This window comes from Wasmannia auropunctata, unplaced genomic scaffold, assembly GCF_000956235.1.
Source record: "Wasmannia auropunctata unplaced genomic scaffold, wasmannia.A_1.0 LD336092.1, whole genome shotgun sequence".
In the NCBI taxonomy this organism is placed as follows: domain Eukaryota; kingdom Metazoa; phylum Arthropoda; class Insecta; order Hymenoptera; family Formicidae; genus Wasmannia; species Wasmannia auropunctata.
In genome coordinates this window covers 1573501-1598062 of record NW_012026798.1, presented here as the reverse complement: position 1 = coordinate 1598062, position 24562 = coordinate 1573501, and the positions used below count along the sequence as shown (strand labels likewise).

General features: G+C 36.6%; 1 protein-coding gene across 1 annotated transcript in view; it reads left to right on the top strand.

Moving 5' to 3' along the window:
* The first annotated feature begins 1427 nt into the window (after window positions 1–1427).
* Window positions 1428–24562, top strand: part of LOC105447795 (PH domain leucine-rich repeat-containing protein phosphatase 2) — a 65329-nt gene continuing 42194 nt past the window's right edge. The window contains exons 1-3 of the mRNA XM_011686002.1: window positions 1428–3215; window positions 18961–19114; window positions 24077–24211. Coding sequence (XP_011684304.1) covers window positions 1443–3215; window positions 18961–19114; window positions 24077–24211 — 2062 coding nt within the window. The 5' untranslated portion in view covers window positions 1428–1442. The remainder of the gene's footprint in view (window positions 3216–18960; window positions 19115–24076; window positions 24212–24562) is intronic.

Genomic DNA, 24562 nt, shown 5'->3' with positions numbered 1-24562 from the left:
GAAAGGTAATTCTCCGCTGGGATCAAATTCTCTGATCACTTACGACGTGCGCGCGACAATCAGTGACAATGTGACGCGACGACGTCGCGAGATTGGCTAAACGTCACGTTTCGACGAGACAGATTTATTGTACGAGCTCTATATCTCTCTCTCTCTCTCTCTTTTGATACGGGACATGAATAACTCATCATACTTAACCACGAAACGCATGTACATACGTCGCGCAAAATGCAGGGATCAGATTTAAAAATTGGAGATAAACTAAATTTGCAATATTTCAAAATTTATCGCCCAAAATCGACGTCCTAATCGAATTAGTTTAAATCGAAATATTGTAGAAGATAAAAATTAAATGCGTAATGATATAAATTATTATATCGTTAATACGTTTCTAATTCTACTGACGATAGGACATATTTTTAAAATTTGCAAAATTGATAGAAACGAAAAATATTAAATAAATTTTGTTTAAAAAGCTGTTATTAATACCTTTTTATTAGACCAATATACACTTGTCTATATAATAATCGTCAAATGTCATTTAAGAGATCTAATATCTCTAACACCTGTCTAGCATTTTTATTTATGTATATGTAGATACTTTAACCGACTGCATTACTATGTACACAGTACGTATGGACGTCAGCGCTGCTGAAACGAGCATCCAGGCGTGACATTTTATACGGCTTCCCCTACACACACAAACACATAAAAATGGCAGCGATACATTCACTATAGTATCAGCACAGTCATTTACCGACGATCTGTCGCGCACCTACTTCCGTCATGTGGAAATTTTGCTATTCCACAGCGCATAATCGTTACCGCGCTCTCGCAAATTCCACGACGTCGCTGTCATTCGATCGCGCCAATTATTTCACATTTTGAACGTATCGTATAATGCAAGAAGAACTTCTATCATCTATTTTTACTCTACACAATGGAATTTGTTCACGTTCTATTATTTGCTCCACTAATTACGGAAATAACAGTATTGAGAATTGCTAAAAATATCCTACACAATATGTCTAAAAAAATATGATATTCTGACAGAGTATTCTATTTTGTATATTATTTAAAACGTTAATTTAAAAATAAAATCTATAAAACATGTGATCATAATATCTCATAACGTTAAAAAAATTTTATCTCTTTTCACGAAAAGTGGTAAATTATTTTTAAAATGATAAACATGTTATTTGATTATATGGTATAAAATGAAAAAAATTCAAATATGATGAAAATGTAGAACCAAGGGTTTATAAATCATTGAAGCCACACAGATAAAGATTTTATATAATAATTAGTTTAACAAATTATATTTTTAATACAAGATTTTTACTAATAACAGATTAATTAAGTGTATTAATTATTGTTTTAATGCAAAATTTTAAACGACGGTGATTTATATAGATTAACTGTAAAAAATCCACGAAAGTAAAATGCTGATCGCCAGTGCATCCAACAATCAAACAATTGCTCCTACGTCATCCGTAAAGCTACGGAGATCCCGCCGATTATCATCCACCAGAGGATTAAAGCAACGAACCACCGCAAATATCCCGAAGGATTCTCTTCCTTGCCAAGACCCCCATCGGAAACTCGGTCTTTGTGCCGCATTGAGCGAGAACATCGACGAGGACAACACGAGAGGCAGACTACTGATAAACTGGGAGATGAACGAGAGGATCAGCTTGAGCAGTGGCTCCAGTGTCGGATTGGCGATTCGTCCTGACAGCAGGAAGGGTATCGAATTCAGCGAGAATCGCAGAAGGGAAATTGAAAGTAGATCGAAAATCGTCGAATGCTCGGAACGAAATAGAGAAGCGAAGTCATCGTCATCAACTAAACCGACATTGGAGTTGATGAACGTGTCCGGATTCCCCTCGAATGTCGATCGAAAGCACCGTGGAAGTTCCCGCTCGATTGAGATCGACACGGCGGACGAGAATGTTCTCAAGAGCGATTCGAAGTACGAAATCGGTACTCCTAGTAATCGAGGCTCCGCAACAAGAAAGCAGAGGCAACAGAACACGCTCAGGAAGGATAATGTCGACACGACGAGAAGGTGGACCAAGGATAAGTCCGGTGACTCCATTTCGAAACGGCTGGAATTAATCCACGAGCTCAATCAGAAGATTCTGGCTAACTACGAGAGGTTCCAGCAGAGATCGAAGCGTGCCAAGGACACGAAGGAACAGACTGTCAAGAATTGTGCCAAGGATAGCGTTGATCCCGAGGAACATGTTTATACGGAGATCAAGAGGAGAAATAAAACAACCTGTGGAACGAGAGATCGGAAGAACCAGGGTATTTTTAAGCAGGATATCTCTAACCAGGAAACTTGTAGAAAAGAATCCTCCAAGCGAGATACTTGTAGACAGGCGGATAATAAATCAGTCTTATCTAAAAGTTACTACGAAAGTATCAAAGGCCGAACGGAGAAGAGAGACATTTCAAGAGCTACGAATAAACCCGATCGCAGGATCGTTTGCGAGAACATGAATTTCAGCATGGCGGCTAAGGAAAATTTCTTCTATCAGGCAGACGAGAAGACGCTGCAGCCGTCGAAATATGTGAAATTGAAAAACAAGAAGGGAAGATTGTCAGAGGGAAGTTCGGTCTTCTATGCAAACGAGGACGACGTTCCGCCAAAGGAGAGCGAATCAATTGAGACTCGAGATTGTCTGGAGAATTCCAGATTGTATCCCGAAAGTTGCAATTTGTATAATAACGAGCCGGAGAATGATAGTTCGAAGGAAGATAACGCGAAAGACAACGCTTTGAAGATCGATCGATCCGATTCGCGTGGCGACGCCGAGTCGCGGACGGGGAGCGAGGACGACGTGACGGACGAAAAGATTTTGGAGAGCAAGATTCTGGAAAATCTGGACGAGACAATCGATAGATTCGATAGCGAAAGGACGCAGCTGACGTCCGGGGATAGCAATGAGGAGAAGGATAGCTTCAGCACGGATTCTATACAGAGCGGGAGCCCGTCGAGCGTGAAAGACTCGAAGGACGCCGCTAACCTCCTGGATACCTTCAATTCCTCCTGGGACTCGGGAGTCGGGGTGGACGTCGGCAACGGGAGTGGGTGGGTGAGGATACACACGGGGATCGAGAGCAGCCTCGTATATCTTACTCTGGACACCACAGCTAAGGACGTCTGCAGGGACATGCTGCTGGGAGACGACTTGTCTCTGTTTGTTCAGGTAAACGCCAGTCTCCGCGGCTGATTGTCCCTTCAACTTGCGTGCCAACAACGCGTTCACTTTGTTCCGCGAGAAGATAAAACATCAAATATAAATGAGAAATTCTCGGTCGTGCAGGGTACGCGAGACGTATAATTTCGATTTAATCTTTTACACTCCATAAATACGAAATAATATCTTACGCCTGCTATCACATTCTTATCGCTATAAATTATATACAGCTATATAGTGCTTCTGCGCTCTCTTTAAGTTCTTTACTTTTTATTACAACTTTGAAATCTGAAATCACCGAAATTATAACGATGTTTTAAAATGGCAAAATGCATCCTATCTTCTCTTTTAAGAATTTTTACTTTTAACTATCTAAGACTTCTAAGAGATACCGACAACCTCAAAGAAAGTCAAGGTGGTCCGCGTGCTGTGCGTCACTGTCGGGAGACAAGCGCAGCGTAGTCCGGCTTCTCAAAGATAACGACGTACGCGCGAGTAATCAAAGGAGTCTAAGACTTAAATAGCCGGCCGAGTCGGGGTGAAAGAAGTTTCGGCTCATTGAGACTACTAAAGCTACCGAGCTGAATACTGAGTTAACTATGCTCTTGCATGAAGGACGAGCTCGGTCTATTCCGCGAACCTTCAGTAGCGTACACGTTTAGGTTCATTATCTCGTAATTGTTAATTGGCCGCAAACAGTTAATTAATAATTACATTTGACTTTATACAAAATCAAATATCAACATTTAATTAAGTCTTTAAACCTATAAAAAATAGCAGCAGTTTACGTTAAGGATCCCCTAAATAATATAACTATTAAAAATAATAGTTATAAGATTCGCATTAAAATTTATAATTAATGTTTCCACGAAACATAGCAAATAAAATATTATATAAAAAGCAAAGCGTTTATTAACAAATAAAATAATATACATTGGTGTAAGATGCTATACTAATATGGTAACATATTGAAATCATTAAGATACTCGGAAACTTCGAAATCGGTAGAATAAATTAATTTATAATTTATAATTTATATTATATACATGTCTATTAATTAAAATATTAATTTATGATAATAATTTACGATATTCTCTAAAAGTTACATATAATGTATTTAATATTACTGTCGTCCTTTCATTCCCACTTAATTAAATAACAATTTTGGAATTATTAATTAATGAAATTATTATTAAAATATATAGAAATAATATTGATTTTAATTCGTAACGTACTCGCACATGTGTTATTGACATACAGGTTCTGACTAAAATATCTTTCTATAAATATCTGTATATTTGCAGTATTGCTTTATATAAATTTTCTTTGTGTACTGTATACAAAATCTTGCTACTTAATGCGCGATAATTCATCTCACCTCAACATATTGAATCCGCAGCGTTTTTGCGAAATATATAGATGTATTTGTCAGTTATCCGTATTATTCGCATGGTTGGTTGCTTGAGCAGCTTTCATGCGCGGCAGAAAGGCAGGTCGACACTTTCCGTGGACTTTATCCGCGTACTCCTTTCAGTTTTTATCTTTTAAAATCTATATCTGTCTAAATAGTTGCACTATCGACATATTCTAATATAACTTTAATGTAATTATTCCGCGAATACGTATGTATTTACAACAGATATTGAATATTTAAGTCTTCATTCGCCAATTAGTAAATGAAAAAAGAGATATTGTGTGGTCGCTTGATTTTGACAGTCGTGAAAAAAGTAAACGTGCGTCAAAAAAAATATTTTCCACTTAATAATTTTCGAGTTCATTCACATCACCCAGTATGTGAGACAGACGTATACTAGGTCACGATCGCCACATGCGAGCAGAATTTTTCCGGAAGACAGCCCTCTCCGCAAAGTTCCGCGGAAGCAATAGAGGAGCCTCGACGCGCTCGTCGAAGAATGTCTATATTTTCGACGCGCCGAGGATATTAAAGGTTCACCGGCTGCCGGAGGAATCTACTGCTGCAGCAACGCCAGTGCACTTATCGATGAAGATTTTCCTTCGATCCGACCGAATCCTCGTACCGTAAACACGCGCGGCGTTATCGCGTTGAGAAACAAAAGCGATTCAGATCCACCGAATGTTCTCTCGATCACTGATACTCGCGGTTACCAATATTACAATCAATAAAGGCAAACATCAATTCTTCAATGTCAGCTCTATATAAACTTATCGAATAAAGTAATCGGTCACGTTGAAATCTTATAAGCGGCCCCAGTGCTGAGTAAATATATCTCAATCCTCTGTCTGTCCGCCGGTTGAGTTTGATCACAGGAGAATAACATTACCGCGGCGAAGGCCGCAATACAGACGCAAAAATGTACGAACCAGTATTGCCATGACAGTTGATCTAATATTTCGAAAGCTTTTCTCTCTCTTTCTCTCTCTTTCTCTCTCTCTCTCTCTCTCTCTCTCTCTCTCTCTCTCTCTCTAACATAACATTCGGCCAATACTGACCTACAACAATCTGACTGTTGTGCGATAATAGGAAACGTGTTCCCTTAAGGCTCTGGATTACTCATTGTAGTTATATTGGATTACAACATTATTAAGCGAGAAATTACATGTAATTTCCTCTCCCATTGAAATGTTAACTCTCGCAAATGCACTTGATATATCAGTACGTGAATATTCTGGCGAGCGTTGACCTGAATATAGACATTGTAATTCCGGTTGTTAACCAGTAACGGATTATTACCGAAACAATATTGACCGTTAAGGTGTGATCAACACTTGAGAAACACATACTAGGATTCGCGGCGGTTTCTACGTGCGAATCTTCGAAATATTGCATAAAGTAACGATCTAGCTTAAAGCTAGAAAAATAGGGCAAAAGTAGACCGCGATAAGGCGAACACTCAAAATCCAACATGCGAAACGAACCAAGCATTATTTCGGAGGATCCCCGCGGGATTCGCGAGACTGTCGCTGTCGACGGGAGAGATCCCGTAGATCGAAACTCCGCGTTCGTCCAACGATTGTTATTGGTCGACGGAGGAGATCGATGCGCGAGTAAAGAGGACCATTCCACGGAAAACAAACGAAAGATTCCGCAGATCGTGGAATCTCTTGAGAGATGTTCCGCCAGGGTCGGAACTGCAAGCGAGAAATTTTTCATTTCACGTTAGAAAGGATTCAAAGTGAGCGTATTATAATTAAAGTAATACAGCAGTATGCTTTTGTTGATATCTTTAATGTCCTGAAAAATGAAATAAAATACATGACATAAAGTTTCAATAAACTACAATTAAAATTAAATGTGGACTAAATATCGATATTGTGTATGTAACATGAGATGGCTAAAATATGAGAGATTTACGTGTAAGGAGTAAAAATTTATGCCGTCTTAGCTCTTTCTCGGTGTAAGACTTAAATAATTTAAAAGTCTTCTTGCGTCGGCCCTGCTTCCTTCCCGAGAGAAGCATCGTAGCGCTTTGGGAACAAACATGCACGAAGACGGACCGTACGATAATGAATTCAACGAACGTATAATGCAGGATTTAACGTCGTAAGAAAAATACTTGGTATTCCTGTCAAGCGGGAGCCAACCTTCGAGTTGAAAATCATTTGCAGCAGACAGATTCTCTCTGCGTTTCCAGTATTGGTTGTACTATTATTTTTATTCGTGTGCTCTGTAACAGTTAATCCGCTGTATATTTCCATAAAAAGGGAATTATCAATTTTGCTTGCGGAAAAAAATCCGTAGACGAAAGGGAGTGCCAATCGTTTGAGAGAACTGTGCGTCTCGGCGTATCTTGACGCTCTATTAACATAACGTACGAAGGCTCGGGGCGCAGGGGATCAGTATTTATTACGTCTCTCCGCAAACTGGATCTCGCTAGGTAATCGTGCAAACTTGTCATACGTTACTATTCCGTTTCTAAATACTCTGCGGAACACAGATTATTCCACATCGGGATTATGGAGTCTGGCGCACCGAATTAGAGTGAACTAGACGCGGAAGAGCTCGTTTCCTACAATAGTAGTGTGTTTCGAGCTCTCGACAGCTCTGACACGTCAGACTCATCTGTCAACTCGTAGGAACAATGCATAGAGCTAGGAAGACTTATGCGAGAACAGTTCAAGTTGCTTCTCGGTTTGATCGCGAGACAGTTTTCCCCTCCTCATTGAGGGTTGAAATGCGACGGGTTGACGGCTATCGTGAAATTTTACTTGCAAACTGTAACGTTCTCGACTCCCCGAATGAGATTTTTTTATCCAAATAAAAATCTTGTTTATTCAGGGTTTTTATCTGCTCGTCTTATAAAGTAAATTACACAGAGTTCATGGATTACTTTACTAAAGGTTTTTTTTTATTTGTCAATAATAATTTAAAAATTTTCTGTAGAAAAAATTGAAGAATTTGAATTTAAATATTTAGCTTATATCAAAATAATTTGACAATGATAAAATTAAAGTTAAGCAAAGATTTTTTTTTTGATCAGAATTTGCTTATTCAAACATTTTAAAGAAAAACAACTAAGTTATCTCGGAAATAAAAAATACGTATAAAGGAAATTTTATCCTTATGAAACATTAACCATTACTGAGATCTTTTGTAATCTTGTAATTGAGACAAAATCCGATAATCCTGAAACTCTCTTTATAATAAGCTATGAAAGAATATACACTGCTTAATTAACTTGATATTTCAAAAGCTGAACTGTTGTTATACATATCCGAAGGTAACAAAGATAACGAAATAAAAAGTTTTGATAACGAATCAAGGCAAAAAAACTTCAGACGATAATAATCATTTTATGGATCGACGAGACCGTGTCTCTAATGAAAGAAACGTCCAATTAGATTCGGTATAATCAGTGATAATAACCGGTTACTTCAATAATCATCATTTGTCGGTTCGAATCAAGATTGTCCCAAAAACACGTTACAGATAAACTAGCTTTTAACTCCTATTCTAACATAGACGACAGAACCTTTTACGGCTAATTAAAATGGCGATTTGTTACTTCCATCTTGCAAATGCTCCATTTACGAGTTGCTGCGCTTAACGAGTATCGCTTTACGAGGGACAATGTTTAACGATTGTTGCTTTACTGCTCTCGGCATTGCTTAACGATTTCGCCGCTGAGCTTTTTTCATGTATCAGCAGGAGAACAGAAAGAGCAAAACTAAATAATGAAGGAGAGAGAGAGAGAGAGAGAGAGAGAGAGAAAGGGAGGGGGAAGGAGAGAAAAAAGAAGAGAGAATAGAGAAGTGAGAAGTGAGAGGAACGTTGGATAGACGACGATAAAGTTCCGATCGCTTCGTCAAAAAGCACTTTGTATCCCTAGTTGCGGGAGATACTTTTTTTTATGGTCTTCTGATGCCAGTAAACAGCGAGATTTTATATGATAGAGTTTTATTGGGACCGACGTTTAATAGTTATGCAAATTTATGAACCAATTACTGTTGATGCTTTCAGATATATTGCTTTTTTATAGCTTTTTATCTCAACAGCAAATCGCATTTGTCAGTCTTATTTGTTTTATCGCGGATTATATATTATAATCTTTCGATTTTTAAATCTAGGTTAATTATTTTTGAATTCTATACATTTTAGATTCTTTAATTAACAATTCAATCAGTGTTTGCTACTTTAGTTATTAAGTAAGATAGGATTTAGTTTTTAAATGTTTGGTGTCGTTCTCTCTCTAAATTTTGTATATACATAGATTCCGTATTTTATAGATATAATATGTTCGTGTATAATTCTATATATTTAAAATTTTTTATCTTACAAATTGTATCTTAAAGCTTAAATTAACGTAGCATTATTTGATTTTTAGTTTAGGCTAATTTAAACGAAATTTTTGTTTAATTTATAATTACGAAACATTTATGTAAATAATATTAACCCCTTTTGCACAATCTTTATTATTATATCTTGTGAATCTATGATCTACATTTCAATTCGCTCGTAAAATGGTACAAGGAGACGATTATTTATACTTGCAATGAGGAATGGAGTCATACGAGAAATGTGATCCTATTCCTAATCCTCTTACACTGCGAAAGGATAAATAATCTGTATTACGGCTACGTTACTTGAAACGAATCGTGATGGGAACGGACGAGATAGGCCGGCGAGCAATTTGTATTTTTAATTAAAATCAGTCCGGCAGTCGCGTAAATCCGACGGAAAGCGCAGCGGGAATAAAATTGTCAATCATAACGACGCTGGGAATTGTCTTTCGTTAAGCGAACAAATTTTTACGCGTCGTTGCCTAATTTAATTAAAGGCGCTCGTTCAGGTACACATGCAGCGAACGAAGTGACAATGAATGGATTGCGACAGTAAAAGCCGAACGCAATGCGTCTCTCTCGTCTGCGAAGCAACACACGTCAAAGAAACGTTGAAATCTTCCTGCGCTTTTTTTCAAACTCGTCTCGTTTATCCTCACTCGGAAGAGGAATAAATAAACCGTCAATTAAGCAAATTATGAAAATATTATGAAGCGGTTTTCGCGCGTGAAAAATTCTTTGACGGCTTTAAAGCTCATTTTAACTCTCCTCCACGATCCGAGGATCCCGTAATGGCCGAGGGAAACGCGCGAAAACGCATCTCGAACGTGCGCGTTTTCGCGTCAACCCACCGAGGAAGTTAATTCTATTTGCCTATCCGCGCTTTGAGAAGGACCGTCTTTCCGTCGTTTTTCCACGCCTGCCGCGCTTAATTTAACGCAAGTTAAACTCGCCCGATTATGTAAACGAATTTACCGGTGGGCACCTGCTCAACACACAACGCTCGCACGTATAACGCTCGCGCGACGGCAGGTGTTTACCAGTTTGCGTTTTACACACACACAAGAGAAATCGGCCGTATAACGCATTCGGCCGTGCAACGAACAGGTGTCTAATGACGCCGGCAAAGAAAATAGACGAACTCGAAGGTCCCTTGGCGTATTGTCAAGTACTGAATTAAAAGAAAAAAGGAGTATTATGATATTTACGAGGACTAACGAGAAAAGGCTCGTTAATAAAAGTTAAAACTTCGCAGAAATTTACAGCATTTCAACTCAAATAAGTAATTACTTTTGTAGCTATACAAAGTGGATTGGCGTGATGAAGCGATTTCTCAAATGAAAACGATTCTATTTTTGCTGTAATTTTTAATACTGTTATATATAGAAGAGAAATGGGGATGTATAGGAACAAACAAAGTCAAACGTTATTTGATTGACGATTAATTTACCTAAAGTAAATATGCAATTGCATAATATTTTGAATTTCAAATGTAATTTATCAGTTAAACTCATCATGTAATTTAAAGTAAATCCGGTTTATAAAAAATAAAAAAACATTCGATACTTTATAAAAGAATCGAAAATACGGGAAAAACATTATTAGCTTAATTAATATACGTAAATATTGTAAAACATTAATCATAGCAGTCTTATAAAGTTGGGATGTTCTGTCCTCCATTAGTATGTAAACGTTATAACGATACTTCATAACTCCGTATGACATTTATACTATTCGATAATTACGAGAGCAGCTGAGGATTATTTAGCTTTCCGCTGCGCTAGTCAAACGCAAAATTATTCTATACCAAATATACGATCCAAAGCTAAATATACTTTTTGACGAGGAATTCCGTGGTTTCACATTTATCTCCAATAATTAAAAGCTAATATATTAATTTTCCGAACATTTCCAAATACAAATTAAGGACATACTGAAGGGACAATTGGGCAAAATTATTTGAAATGTCAAATTTTCTAATTATTATATTTTAATTACAGTAAAAAAAAATGGCCGTAACTAAAGTAGCTATTTCTGTATTCTTTCAATGAAAAAGTGATTCATAAATTTATTATAAATCCAAATTACATATTTCATAAAAGAGAGATACATTGCAACACAACTTGTAACACAAGAGAAAATCGTCTAACTTGCATGCATCTAAGAAACATGACGATATATTTTATATAAAATCAATAACATTAGGTAAAAGATATTAATTACATGAAATTTCGTATATACGTAAAATATTTTTTACATATTTTTATTTGAAACACACTTAGAATGTGTGCGCGATGCGAACTAATTTTCCCGTTTTGAAATTAACAAAATCAACGCCGCGGCAAACCGACATCGCCGCATATAGGGAGCGCTTATAATGAGTTTGTTAATTACGTGTGGGTCTCCAGAGGAATAGAGGTAGCCCAGTTTCCCCTTTGGACGAACAGATGGATCGATAATATCGGTTCTATCAAGCCAGAATAACGACTTGCCGACATTAACGGGGATTACAAGTCAAAAATACGCGCGTCACCAACGAAGGTTTTCGCGTCGTTCCGACGTTTTAATCATAACTCGTTATCTCGAGCCTTTTTACAGTATAATAATCGCTCTTATTAATCCCGAGCTCTGATTAACGAGAACACATAATTTTTTACGAAACTCATTTACGGAAACATCCGAGAAGCGTTCGCAACGAATAAATCTCTATTTATTTATTTTTTAGTTGCTTTTTTATAATAAATATAAATTATAAGTATAAAAATGTTTTAACATAACTGTTTTAAAAACAAAATAAACGCGCCTTTATTTTACGAAGTAAAATAAAGATTTCAACAAGTTGGTATTTTAGTGAAAGGTATTTCTTTAGAGGGGAAGACTTTATTATCGAAATTCAGTGATTTAAACAAACAATGCACTTTGCTAACACCTGAAACTCTGAGTAACTGTGCTCTCGTGCAAAATGGCCGTCGGTGCCGGGAGAAATGAAAGCCTGGTCGCGAGGGCGGCCAGCAGGGAATCAAAATGAATTTCGGGGCTGAGCTGGCCGATTCCAATTTAACTTTAATTTACGCGAGTGCTGCTGGCTGCAAGTTCACGCGAAAATTCATACCCGACTGGTCGCGAGAGGGTGGCCGGTCTCCCTTGTCCTCCCTAACTTCGTCCCTCGTTCGGGACGTTACTTACAAGCCCCTAAATCGTAACAAATGAGGATTTTACGACGTGAGGAAGCGTTCGGACTCGCAGCCGCCGCCGTTAGACGGATTGATGAAATTTTTCACAGCCACTTCGCGTAAACGGCGCGTTCATAATAACGTCACGTGAAATATGCAGCTTGTATTCGCATACATTTTGCCATACAGTGCATTACTTTTCCGGTGAAAGGAAAAGGGATGCATTCAGTTGGAAAATGGCAGGGAAGTGTGTAAGAGAAGAAATAAACTTGGGAATAAACGCCTGTTTATTTAAGCGACGCTAGAATTGATACCTCGGCTAAGTTAATTACAATTACAACTCAGAATTGAATAAGAGGATTGAAGTTTATTTGCGATTGAAACAGCACAGAATTAACAATTCACAATGACGATGATTTACGTGAAACTGTACACCTGACCAATCAGACATAACTACAAAGATATAACGTCCCACGAGGATGTTTTGTAACTTGGTATGGCAATCCTTTAATCGCTATAATTAAACGCCGGATGTATACGGCATGATTAGAACGCAAGTAAAAGTATTAAACTGTAAATAAGCACTTCTAACAAACAGCCATTAGCGCGAGTACTCTATATAGAAAAATGACCAGTAAATATAAATTGAAAATTAAATTGGAAACAAACATTCGACAACTGATTCGCTTTACTTTAATTTACCATATCAACTGTCCTCTTCGGCGAGAGACAATTATTTTCATTTCGAATCATTATACTTTTCGCGAAATACAAGAGTTTTAACTTTAATCACTCTCGAATCATTTCCGATTTAATCTTGTTTTCTTTCACTACACTACATTAATATTCCTTAACATATAACAATATAACCTAGTTGAAAATACTGTTAAAATCTCTTTTTTCTCTACAGTTACTCCTGGATATACATATATTACACTTGAAAAATTAGAAACTGACAACGGAATTAGAAACATTATTAAACTTGTTAAAAAGTACGAGTAGATTAATAGATTAATGTTGCAACGTTGAAATAACAATGCATCAATAGAGACATTCATGATATTTTCAAAATTTATTCTTTTGACAATATTTTTCATTTACGCGTTTAAAATATATATTTGAAAAGCTCTGAGCTAGCTGCAATCATATATTTTAATTTGAAATTAATCACAGTCAGCTTCTCGATACATTGCTTCAACGTATAATGCCCTACGTGAATAAAATCGCATCTTTCTTAAATTGTCATTTGAAATAAATAACGATTTGAAGTAGATGCCTTAAATAATTTGCGCGATTAATCGTCAATATTTTAACGCGACGCGAAAGCAGCGTAATGCGAGAACAGATAAGTCGCGTCTGAGGCTCAAAGGAAGTAAAGAGCTCGTTACTTTTTGGTTCAAGATCCGTACTTCAGAAAGACTGACTCGGTGGCAGCGATTAATTTCTAAATCCGCGAACGTGGCGAGAAAGTCGATTCGTGCCTAAATCGGTTGAGTGAGACGCTACGCGCAGAAATATGATTATCCGCGCGGTGCAAAAGTATTCGAGTCTTTAATTATACGCTCTCTTGATTAATGTAGAGCCTCCCTCTCGTGCCGAGCGAAGAGACGTCGCGTTTCATCTCTCCCCGGGATCCGCGGAACGAACGTTTCCCAAACGATTCTCTTTGCTCTCGAACAGCTTTTATTTCAAATAGTTCCGAACGTGGTTCTATATCAAATTGCAAAAGAGCAGTCGAAAAAACATTGGCATGACTTTACGTGAAAATCAACTTCCACGCAGACAATCGCGTTCAAGAGTCCAGATATACGTGTGCATGTGCAATGATGATGTGATGTTTGCAAGTGTACTACAGACTCAATCCCGGATTGGGTGAATAAAATTTCGGGAATTGAGTAAAATTTTGGTGGCACAGTTCTGATATAATCCGCATATATTAATATACATATATATATATATATGTTTACTATTATAAACGATCGAGAACTTTTATATTAAATCTGGACGTCAAATAATAATATATAATATACAAATATCCGTAATACTGTAGGAAAAATAAAAAGGAACCATAAGGACAATTAAATACATTTATCGACCATCAGAATATAATTACGAGAATAGCGTGGCACTTGTGAATTAAGTGCCAGAAGTGAGAACAAAGAACTCTAAGTTCAAATTTCAATCGATTCCGTTAATTCTTCTGTCGATTAATTCCTACAATAAAAGTAAAAATTCATATGTCACCTGTACAGTAAAAAGTTTTAAATTAAAAATGTGTTAATATTTATACTTTCTGTATAAAAATAAACAGTACAAATATTAACACATTTCCAGTTTTAAATTTTTTACGGGCATTATACGGGTAATATATTCTTTAATTTAGATACAATTTGCAATAATTATATCTGTATTATTTGTTATAGTTATCATAGATTAAAACTCGTATCAAAAATGAAATTTTCACTTATTAACATTTACATACGTACATACACATATTATTATATAGATATTTTATACATACAGTATGATATGTTTATGTATTGTATATAACATTTGCTTTTAAACTAAGTAATCTATATAAATGGGGGAGGCAAATGTTTGTCGTTTTTCCATTACTAGCTCTATTTTAAATAAAGTTATAGAAAACTATTGTTTTTTGAAAAGGAAATTGAAAAATATTTCTCTGGATGAAAGAGGAAGTTGATCGAAACTCGTAGCGGCAATTTTGCTTCTATTTTGCTGAAACTTTTACTTTTAATTTTATTTTACAAATATAGCAAATTTTTTGCATCAACTTAATAATAGTCGCAAAAAAACCAATTGAAAATTAAAATAATAAAAATTAATATAATATTATTGAGCAATCTGCATATTAGTACTGTACACAACATATCGACATATTGTTGATATGTTCTAATTATCATTTTATAAGTATAAAAATATGACATGTCAAAAAGAGGAGACATCTAAATTCATGGCAACATTACCGAGAAACAGTGTTTGAAGTAATATAAAATAATATCATTAAAAAGTCCATAAGCTCGCGTCAAAATTGCCGAGATTATTTGGAATTACCCGGGCCAAAAATTAGAAAATCCGACGCACGAGCGATGATATATACACGCGGCCGCATTCGCCTGCTATTTATTGCGCAGCATGATTAATCTCTTTACCCCTGCGGCTAACCGGGTTATTATTTACAAGCCACTTTCCGGAATTACAATTTTTTATGGCGCATATGTCACGACTAATGTCTCCCTTTGCTCGCGAAGTGCTACGTGCCGTTTTATCTCACGAAATTAAAACCGTTTCCCAGATTACGGAATTATCGAAAGACTACAACGGGCGCGCAATTCGGACAGATATAGCTTTAATGCATTTTGAATGGCAGTCTCCGTTTTATTACGAATACGGATTTCTCGAGAATTCCGGCGCGTGCAAAGTCATGCAAATCGAGTTCATGCAAATAGGTCGCCAATTGGATAAAGCCGGTATGGCATTATATTAGATAGTAATTATTATTCAATGGAAGATTATAGGATTAACGTTCTGCAAGATTAATGTCTCAAAGAAGAAAAGTAATTACAATCACGCGGATTTATTATGTTAAAAAGTTAGATATATATAGTAAGGATATAATTTTTATATATAACTAACACAATTTATTTCTTAAAATTTCAAGTACTTGTTCTAAATATACAAATTTTTAAGTACTTTTATGAAAATTATTAAGATATAAATTAGAGGAATAATGTGATATAACATTATAACAGCAAGATAGTACTACAATACAATTCATTAAATTCATTTTAATTAATTATAGGAAGTAAGTAATTGAATCTGTTCCAATGAGAAAAGCAAATGTAATATAATCCTTAATTAATTAAAGAAATCCCATGTGAATGGACTCTGATGCATTAAATAAATCGAAATAAGCTACGTTATTTGCTTTATAACTCAAATTTCAATACGTAAATCTCTTTATTGTTTATATATTTTTCCCGATTAATAACGTTACATATAAGCTTGCGTGAATTTTGGAAAACTCACGTTGCGCATGATAAATATAAAAAATTCGTGCAAATTGCAAGGGAGAAACGTGGTTCTATTGCAGGCACATATATGTATAATTTTTGAGAGGATGTCATATTCTACTCCGAGTAACTGAAGTATTACCGAAAGAGGGGACAGAATTTGCAGTGAGTAAGTCGTGACGGCAAAACGATTTAGCGAAGCGGCAACTCTCCCGCGAGAAGATCGCAGTTGCCGAAGTTCGGCCGATTGCTACCTAAAAGGGGTGTTTGACCAAAGTACGACTTTTTCCGAGAAAGTTCGCGATTGACGTGACGTTGAAAGCCCCGCTCGACGATCCGGCAGACGAGTTTCTCAGGGAGAATCCGTCGTTCTCGACGGCCGATCTGAAACTTGGGAACTGCCGGAAATTCTCAAAACGTACCGACGTTCAAAATAGAATGAAGACTTTCCGCATGAGTATTTTACGGCGTTTCGGGGAAACGGTAACGAATTCAAGACGGTGCGAGATAGAAGCGTGTTTACGAAAACATATTGAAAGTTTTAACATTTATCAGTAATCAAATGTACGACTTTAGACTCGCACGTGTGTATCTTTTAACTTTTAACACACATAAGTGTATGAAATTATTGTTTTAACACACATTAATATCTTAAATTATCTTTTGAACAGAACATTATTAATATTTTGTGTGAAATTTTTGCACGATATATTTCAATATATTTATCGTGCTCAAGATAATTTATAGTGTTTTAAGATGCTCATTAGCATCAGTATTATTACATTCACACGCAATTTAATTTGGGATATTACTGTTGCAGTTAAAGATTGTGTTTCAAATCTGACAGTAATCGGCACGCAATGACGCATTCTATAAAATTTGAAAATGTATTTAAATTTATTTAGAAATATTATTACTTATTGTTAAAAATATTAGGCACCAAGATACACTTTTTGATCGAATAATGATTTTTTCGCATAATTGTGTTACTCATCGTCATGTTTGCGTTAGCGATTTATTGCATTTTCTAACAATTTCTTGTGTCAATTACTAGCATAAGTCGCGATATAAACCTTCTTACAATTTACCTCTTAAATAATCTGTTATTATATTAACACTCTTTATTTATATGTATAAGAACAGAAGGGAGAAAATTTTTTCTATAAATATTTAAAAATCGAAGTTTTTTACGTATCTATATATTTTATTAAATAACTTTGAGTGGTATACGCTATTTTTAATTTTGGAGAAATTTTATTTTGAAGAAACTTTATCTGATAAACATAGCAGCATTAAGAAAACAAAACTTGTACGATTCACGTATAACTATGTGGAAATTACAAGCGAAAATTATTTCCGTCGAAAATCTATTATTAAAAATAGTCGATTATTTGGAAATGGAATGTCTCTGACAAATACTCGATAATGCAAAAGTTTCTATATATATATAATTTATAATCGACAAGATCGGTTTATTTCTAGAATGTTAGCAACGTGGCGGATTGAAACCTTCATTATTCTGATGGTTGGCGTGTAATTTAATTTTGCGTCGCATATATATTATATTATATATAATATTTGTATAGTTATAATTACTCATTGTACTTAGAATAGAGAAAATATAATATATTAATATGAATAATAAAGTTCTATATTTTAAGAAGTTAAAAACTAATTTTTTTGAAAAATCTAACTAAAAATTTTTTTTTGATACTTTTAATTGATAAATGTTTAACTTGCGACTAAAAGGAGATTGGTCAAATTGGATCTAAATTATGAAAAGCACAATTTAAAATTTACAATAGGTAACTTCTCTGTGAAATCAATTTAACTTAAAAGCGTTTATTATCGTTTACGATAATAAATTAGTTAAATCACTTTAACTTTGCAGGGTGGTTTATGTTATTCGAGGATTAAACACGATATAAATCTCTTTATCCAGAATATAATCTAATACATCTACAATAAATTAAAACAAAAACCTTTTAACTTTCTATATTTCCTACTTTGTTCATAATCCTTTAATTAGCAGTAATAAATTCTCTGGTAATTGGAACCTGTAATTAACGAAAGACTCACTGTGAATTAATTACACACAGAATACGTTTCTATATTACTTGTTCTCGCTCTTTACATTTCATTTTAACGCCCTTCGATTGTTAAATATCTTGGTAATTAATTAATTTCGTGATTAAATTTTTTTGCTATGATTTTTAGGGATCTGATAATATTTTATTAGAATAGAAGAACCGACTTGTCGAACGACTTTGTACGAATAAGAAAATAATGAGATTTAAACTAGATTAGCTGTGTTAAAATATATTTTTAATCAACAAAATGTTGGATCTCGTTTTCTGAGAAAATAGCTTTTAAAATTTATTGAGGTTTTTATGAAATACTGATGAACTGTGAAATATAGTTTCGTTGCTCGCTAAACTATACTAATGGTAAAATCAGATATTTTTATTAGATCTTTACTTGAATTCTATTAAAAGTTTTCATCGATTATTATAATCATTATTATGAGGCAAAACAAAATCACCATAAAATAATATAAATACATTTATAACATTTAGCCCTACTTTTCTTACCTTAATTTTCTTTCACAAATTTTACCTGAGACTAACATATATACATATATTTCTTTTTTTTTATATTTATATATACTTTTAATATTCGCTCTTTCCACAAAAATTTCATTTTTTTCTGAAATGCGTGATGATGTTCATCGTGCTAGCTGTTTCTTGTTCGTTGTTAAAATAAACATTCTACGAATTTGTATTCTAGTATGGCGGTGAGCCGGGCAGGAGGTTGGCGTCCCAAGAGAAGCCGCTGGAGATTCAGGATCAATTTCTTCAAAGACTTGGCTACCAGGATATATCCCGGCGCGCTCGTCTGGGAGTTGATCCAGAACTCAGACATCTCATCGGCTTTCACGTAGGTTAGTGTGAATTATGACTGAGTACATTCTTCGCGAGTCATTGTAGAGATCCTCGCATAGGTACATTTATTATTTCAAAAATAATTCATTTTGGCAATTTCAATCTCACGAGATATTGGAATTCTGACATCCTCTATTCTATTATTCATTATATTGTTCCTATATATTATTTAATTCGCTCAGAGATGATTTTGGATGATTTTATAAAATGTATAGCTTCTCATTTATGTATATCTCTTGTTAGCTTTCATTATATTTAATGAATTGCTGTGCAACTAGTGCGCTAAAAACACTTTGCTGAGCCAAGGTATATCCTTGAAGGGCACAAGCGTCTTATTACGTTTATGCGTAGAATGCGTTCGTGTACATGTACGTGTGTACACACTTAATGCACACTTTTATTACTCCACGTAAATCCCAATCCTAGTAATTACAAAGCGCGTTGGATTTCGTTACGTCTCTCGACTACATTCTCGGTGCAGGGCGGCCGACGTGCGCCACCTTCTGCAAAAGCTAATTGCGTTAGTTGAGCACTTCGTCATCTCGCCCGTCTCCTCCTCGTCACCCGGCACTCGCGACGAGCAACTTTTGCGAGAATCGCGCCCGTCTAATTCCCGTCGTCTTAACCTTCATGCACCGAGGCGTGATGATTAATTAGCGAGCGCGCGGTTTGACTAATTGTAAGTGCCTATTGATTATGCGGACCCGAGCAATTTAGCGGAGATGAAGAATCGAGGGTATCCGAGGCGAGGTGACTCGTGCTTCTGGATAATTACGGAATATTTTCGTACGATCGAACACGTTACAATTTTACACTGCAAGTGCTATGAAAACAAGTAACGAGAGAAATAGATGGGTCTGTTTGGATATAAATAAACGCATCTCTTCGATTTTCCTTCCCAATGGAAAAGGAGAAATAGAAATATTCGATGGATTCGGCTACGCTCTGCTGACTCTTATATGATAATCGTGCCCCCCCCCCCCTCCTTTATAGCGTCACATTACAGTTATTGCGAAAGCAAAACTTTCAGCCGCATTCTACTTTTTCTTCTGTCGCTTTTTGTTTTGCGGGTCACCCACACCCAGCGCAACGCGCTAGACTTGGAGATTCCGACGTCGGACTGCGATCGCCCTAGGAAACGCTCGTTCCATTTAACAAACCGTCCCGTGCACGAGAGTTGGCCGTTGTGTCGACACGAGGGCCGTAAGTAGGTACTTTCGCGAGCGATCTCGCTACAAGAGACACACGAAACGATGGTCGAGCGAGTTCGCGCGCGTGCTCCGCTAATTATAACGTTATTGCCGCTATTAATGAGCAATTTCAGGGCGCTTCTGTGCGCCGCTCGGTCGCCGGCGATATAAACTCGAAGCGCATTACGTAACTTACGTGGCGCAATTTAGCCGAGTTAATTAAGTTAAAGTGTGTTGCGCGCGCGGGCGAGTCGCGTGCATCGCCGTCGTCTTCGTCGTCGTCGTCGTCGTCGTCGTCGTTGCGTCGTCGTCGTCGTCGTCGTCGTCGTCGCAACACTGCGACGACTTGCACTTGTTTCCCCACCCTCTCGCGATTATTTTTATTTTCTTCCTTCCTCTTTTCTTGCCGGCGCTTTCGCTAAACTCACCAACGGACGATTGCCTTTAACGTCCGTAATTACGGTTTTAACGGCGAATTATATAAGACAATTTATCTGCGATGCGCTCTTACATACACGCGCGCGTTTCGGTATGCGTGTTTACCTTAGAAATATAATCCGAGAGGGAGGTCGGAGAGCAACTTTCGCGCAACTTCTCGCAACGTTAGGAAGCTACTTATCCGTCTTCTTAGCCGCGCTTTTCACGAACGAACTCGAAAATTACTCCCTCCCCATCGCTTCCGCGACTTCTGTTCACTATCGTGGTACACACGAAGTGGTTTTTCCGAGTACCGGTGAACGGAGGCGGTGTTCGCATTTCGCCGCTAGACTCAACGATATTGGACACCGCCGGTGATTGATATTCCAACCTGAGAGATGTTCGCACTCTGTTTTTCGTCGGACTGATACACCGGGAAAACTGGCAATCGTAAACACTTTCCGCGCTACACGTTCGGACGTCCAAACGCCGCGCTAGCAGGGTGTGTTTTTTCCGTATTTTTATTTTACATGTACTTGTTTATTTAATCGAAATATGCAAAATTCAGATGACCGAGCTTGCAAGGATACGCGTACGCCTGAAGCCGCGAGGGCACGTGCGTCTCAAGCGCAACAATTAAAATTTTTAATGATTAAAGTATTTTTAAGCCCAAAATTTAAATGTACATTCGAATATTCAACGTACCTATACACATAAAAATTCCGTGTTTATTTACATGTATCCTGTTTTTGTTTATACTGCAGTTTCCCGGAACGTAGAAAAATTCCCGGAATTTTTCCCAGAATCCTTTTCTTTATTTACCACAGCTGCAAATCACCCGAATATCTGCGATTTCATCGATATTTATTTTTTGTAGATATATCTGCAGTTGCATTTTACATGAAAGACGCGAAAAGTTCAAATGTACAAACTGGGAAAGACGCGTACGTATATTTATCTAGAAAAAAAGTTTGATTACGAGAACGATATTTACTGCTAATAATTCGAAAGTCCAAGGATATCCAGCATCGTCTCCTGAGCATCATCTCTCGCACACTTGACTGTCTATAAGTCTAACATAACTTCCTGGTCTCACATAAATTCTTCCGTTTTACGCCGAGACTGCAAATCTAGCGGGTATCGCGCGTTCACGTGCCGTTTGATGTTTCATGGCGCAGAATTGGAGCGGGATTACGGTACGAGGATGCGCGCATGCTGATGCAGGCACGGCCTGAGCGTTAAAACAGCAAATTTATCTAGCAGGCGGCGTACCGCCGCACCGACGCCGCCGGCGCCAGCATATTTAACCATAATAACCGCTAACGACTGAGAGTTTCCTGGCCGGAAGTACCGGAAGTGCACGCTCGCGCCACCGCCGTCACCCTGGCAAGCGACCGCCTGCCTAGCTAAGCCGAAACGTTAAACGCCGATTATCGTGTTCCCATGCTCTCGCCTGTAATTTCCCGCGGCAACTTTCGCCCATGGGAACAGAAGCCCAGGTATTGAGCGTTAAGTGGCAAATATAACTCATTTTAGGGAGAAAATTAGACTTCGGTTCTTGCAGCCAAATTGCCTGCGACTGAGTCCTCGCGATTCGGAAAGATATTTCCAAAAATGAGAACATTAATTATTAAAATATTTGAATAGCTTTGCGGAATGATTTAATACCTTAAACGAAATTATTTAATTTTCTAAAGTGAGGTAGATAAAAAAAGCATCGTTTCTCAGATAATAATACTAATCAGATTTCAACTTTAATTTTAATAAGAATTTTCTATCCAAGATTTAACTGCCAATAACGCTTTAATATTTCTTTAATCCGGACCGGAGTGTGATTGGTCACTGTTGGTCATTTCTAACTTTGCGGAGCATCGGTCGTGTCTTTCTTTTATTTAATAAAATAGCAGTATCCATATTCGCATAATAAATTGCTTTTCCCTTTGAAATTGCTGAATATTGTTCGTACCGTTGCATTTTCCAGTTCGCAATAAAGCTCACGCACGCTGGCTTTAATAACCGCGCACGATTTATTGGATTTTATCGCGGAGATGGCGAAGCAAAGCTCGTGAGTCGCAGCATTTCTCGCCGTCGGCGACGTAGTCTGATATTTACACATCCGCAAGGAAATATCATGCACTGCCAGGGCAATATAATTGCTCTCTTTTTCTGATAATAGAGACTTCACTACTTGCACGTTTGCACTTGCTCGGTTGCCGGGTGTATCGATTTCTAAATGTGTTTTTATATGAAGAACTACGAAGCGTTTTAATCGAAGCGTTTTATAAATATTTTTAAAACAAATTACAATATATATATACGAGCTGGCGTTTTTACAAAAATTAGATACACGTACATTAAGGATTTCATAATATTTGCATCTTCTGCATATTCAATGTATGTAATAAAGTAAGTTAATTTTGCTCACGCGAGAATTTGTAAAACCGTCATTTTGAGACACCCTGATGCCAAAATATCATTTGAACACGTTGAAAAATTGCCGTTAAAACTGTGTGAAAACTATGAGCGTGATACAACCTGATACTTTTTACAAGTTAGCTGTGATGGTTTTACATCTCCAAAACGGTTAAAGGTCTATATCGCTACACAATGAATCGAAAAAATAACATTTTGATTCGCATGTCGCATATGGTCTGCAAAATTCTGTGGGAATTTGCGTTTCTGTTTGTGAACGTAACTCAATTTCGCCGCGCGCCGTTTTCCGCCGCATATACAATGAAAAATCCCATATACTACAGTATATAGAATAATATATAGAGCAGTTCTATATAGAGAGTTTTGAATAGAATCGGCGAACTTTCAGAAATGATAAAGAGAAAGGAAGAAATATTTTGTAACAAGAAATTTTACGTATTTGGCAATTTCATTTAAATATTATATAATTATCGATTTAATTTCATTTAAATATTAACGTAACATATAATTTAACATGTTTAAATTAATTCGATTTATTTGTTATTTAATATTATTTATATAATATAATTAATATTTCATAATTTTTACATCTTTTACAAAAAAATATTTTGTATTTGTTGACATAACGATAGTTCCTTCAAACTGAAAAAATATACATAAATATTTATAATGTAAATCATAAATTTTAATAATAAAATTTACAACGTAGATCTTAAATTTAGTAAATTTTAAATCATTTTTTTATAGTAAATATGTTTCCTCTTCTTGTATATCAGGAAATTCATGTGACCATATCAGGACCTTAATCCTTTGATCTCAAATGGTGTCATGTGTGTCGCCTGTAAAACGTGACACCTGAATGTTCGCGCGTTGATTAAAGGCGTAGTTATTCACCGCTTTACCTTTTTCTTCATTTGCCAGGACCCGCATCGCCATTACCAGATCTGGCGGGATACAGCCGTTGCGGCTACACTTTGGTATTGAAGGGGTTGGTTTTTCCTCAGTGGAAGCGTCGACCTCTGGCCATCATCGGCTCCAGGCTCTTCCTTTATCCGGGTAAGTGTTCCATTCTTGGGGATCCTGCCGATCCGCGAGATAAGAAAATTCAAGACAAAAGAAAACGCGCGGTCCGCCTGGGCTGGAAATAGGGCTGCCATCTGTAAAATTACTATTCTAGGACTGTGAGCTCTAAAACCCCGGATTTTATAGCTTAAAACCCGGACTTTTTTTTAGTGTTAATATTAATTTTCTTATTGCAAATTTCAATTACTTAATACATCATATCAGACTATGGCTTGTTCACACTGGTTCACACTGTTCACAGACACAGATGACAGGACGCATCAGTGCGTTTAGCGTTACGCATGGCATGGTGTAATAGCCAATCATTTTTTTGTTCTTATGGAA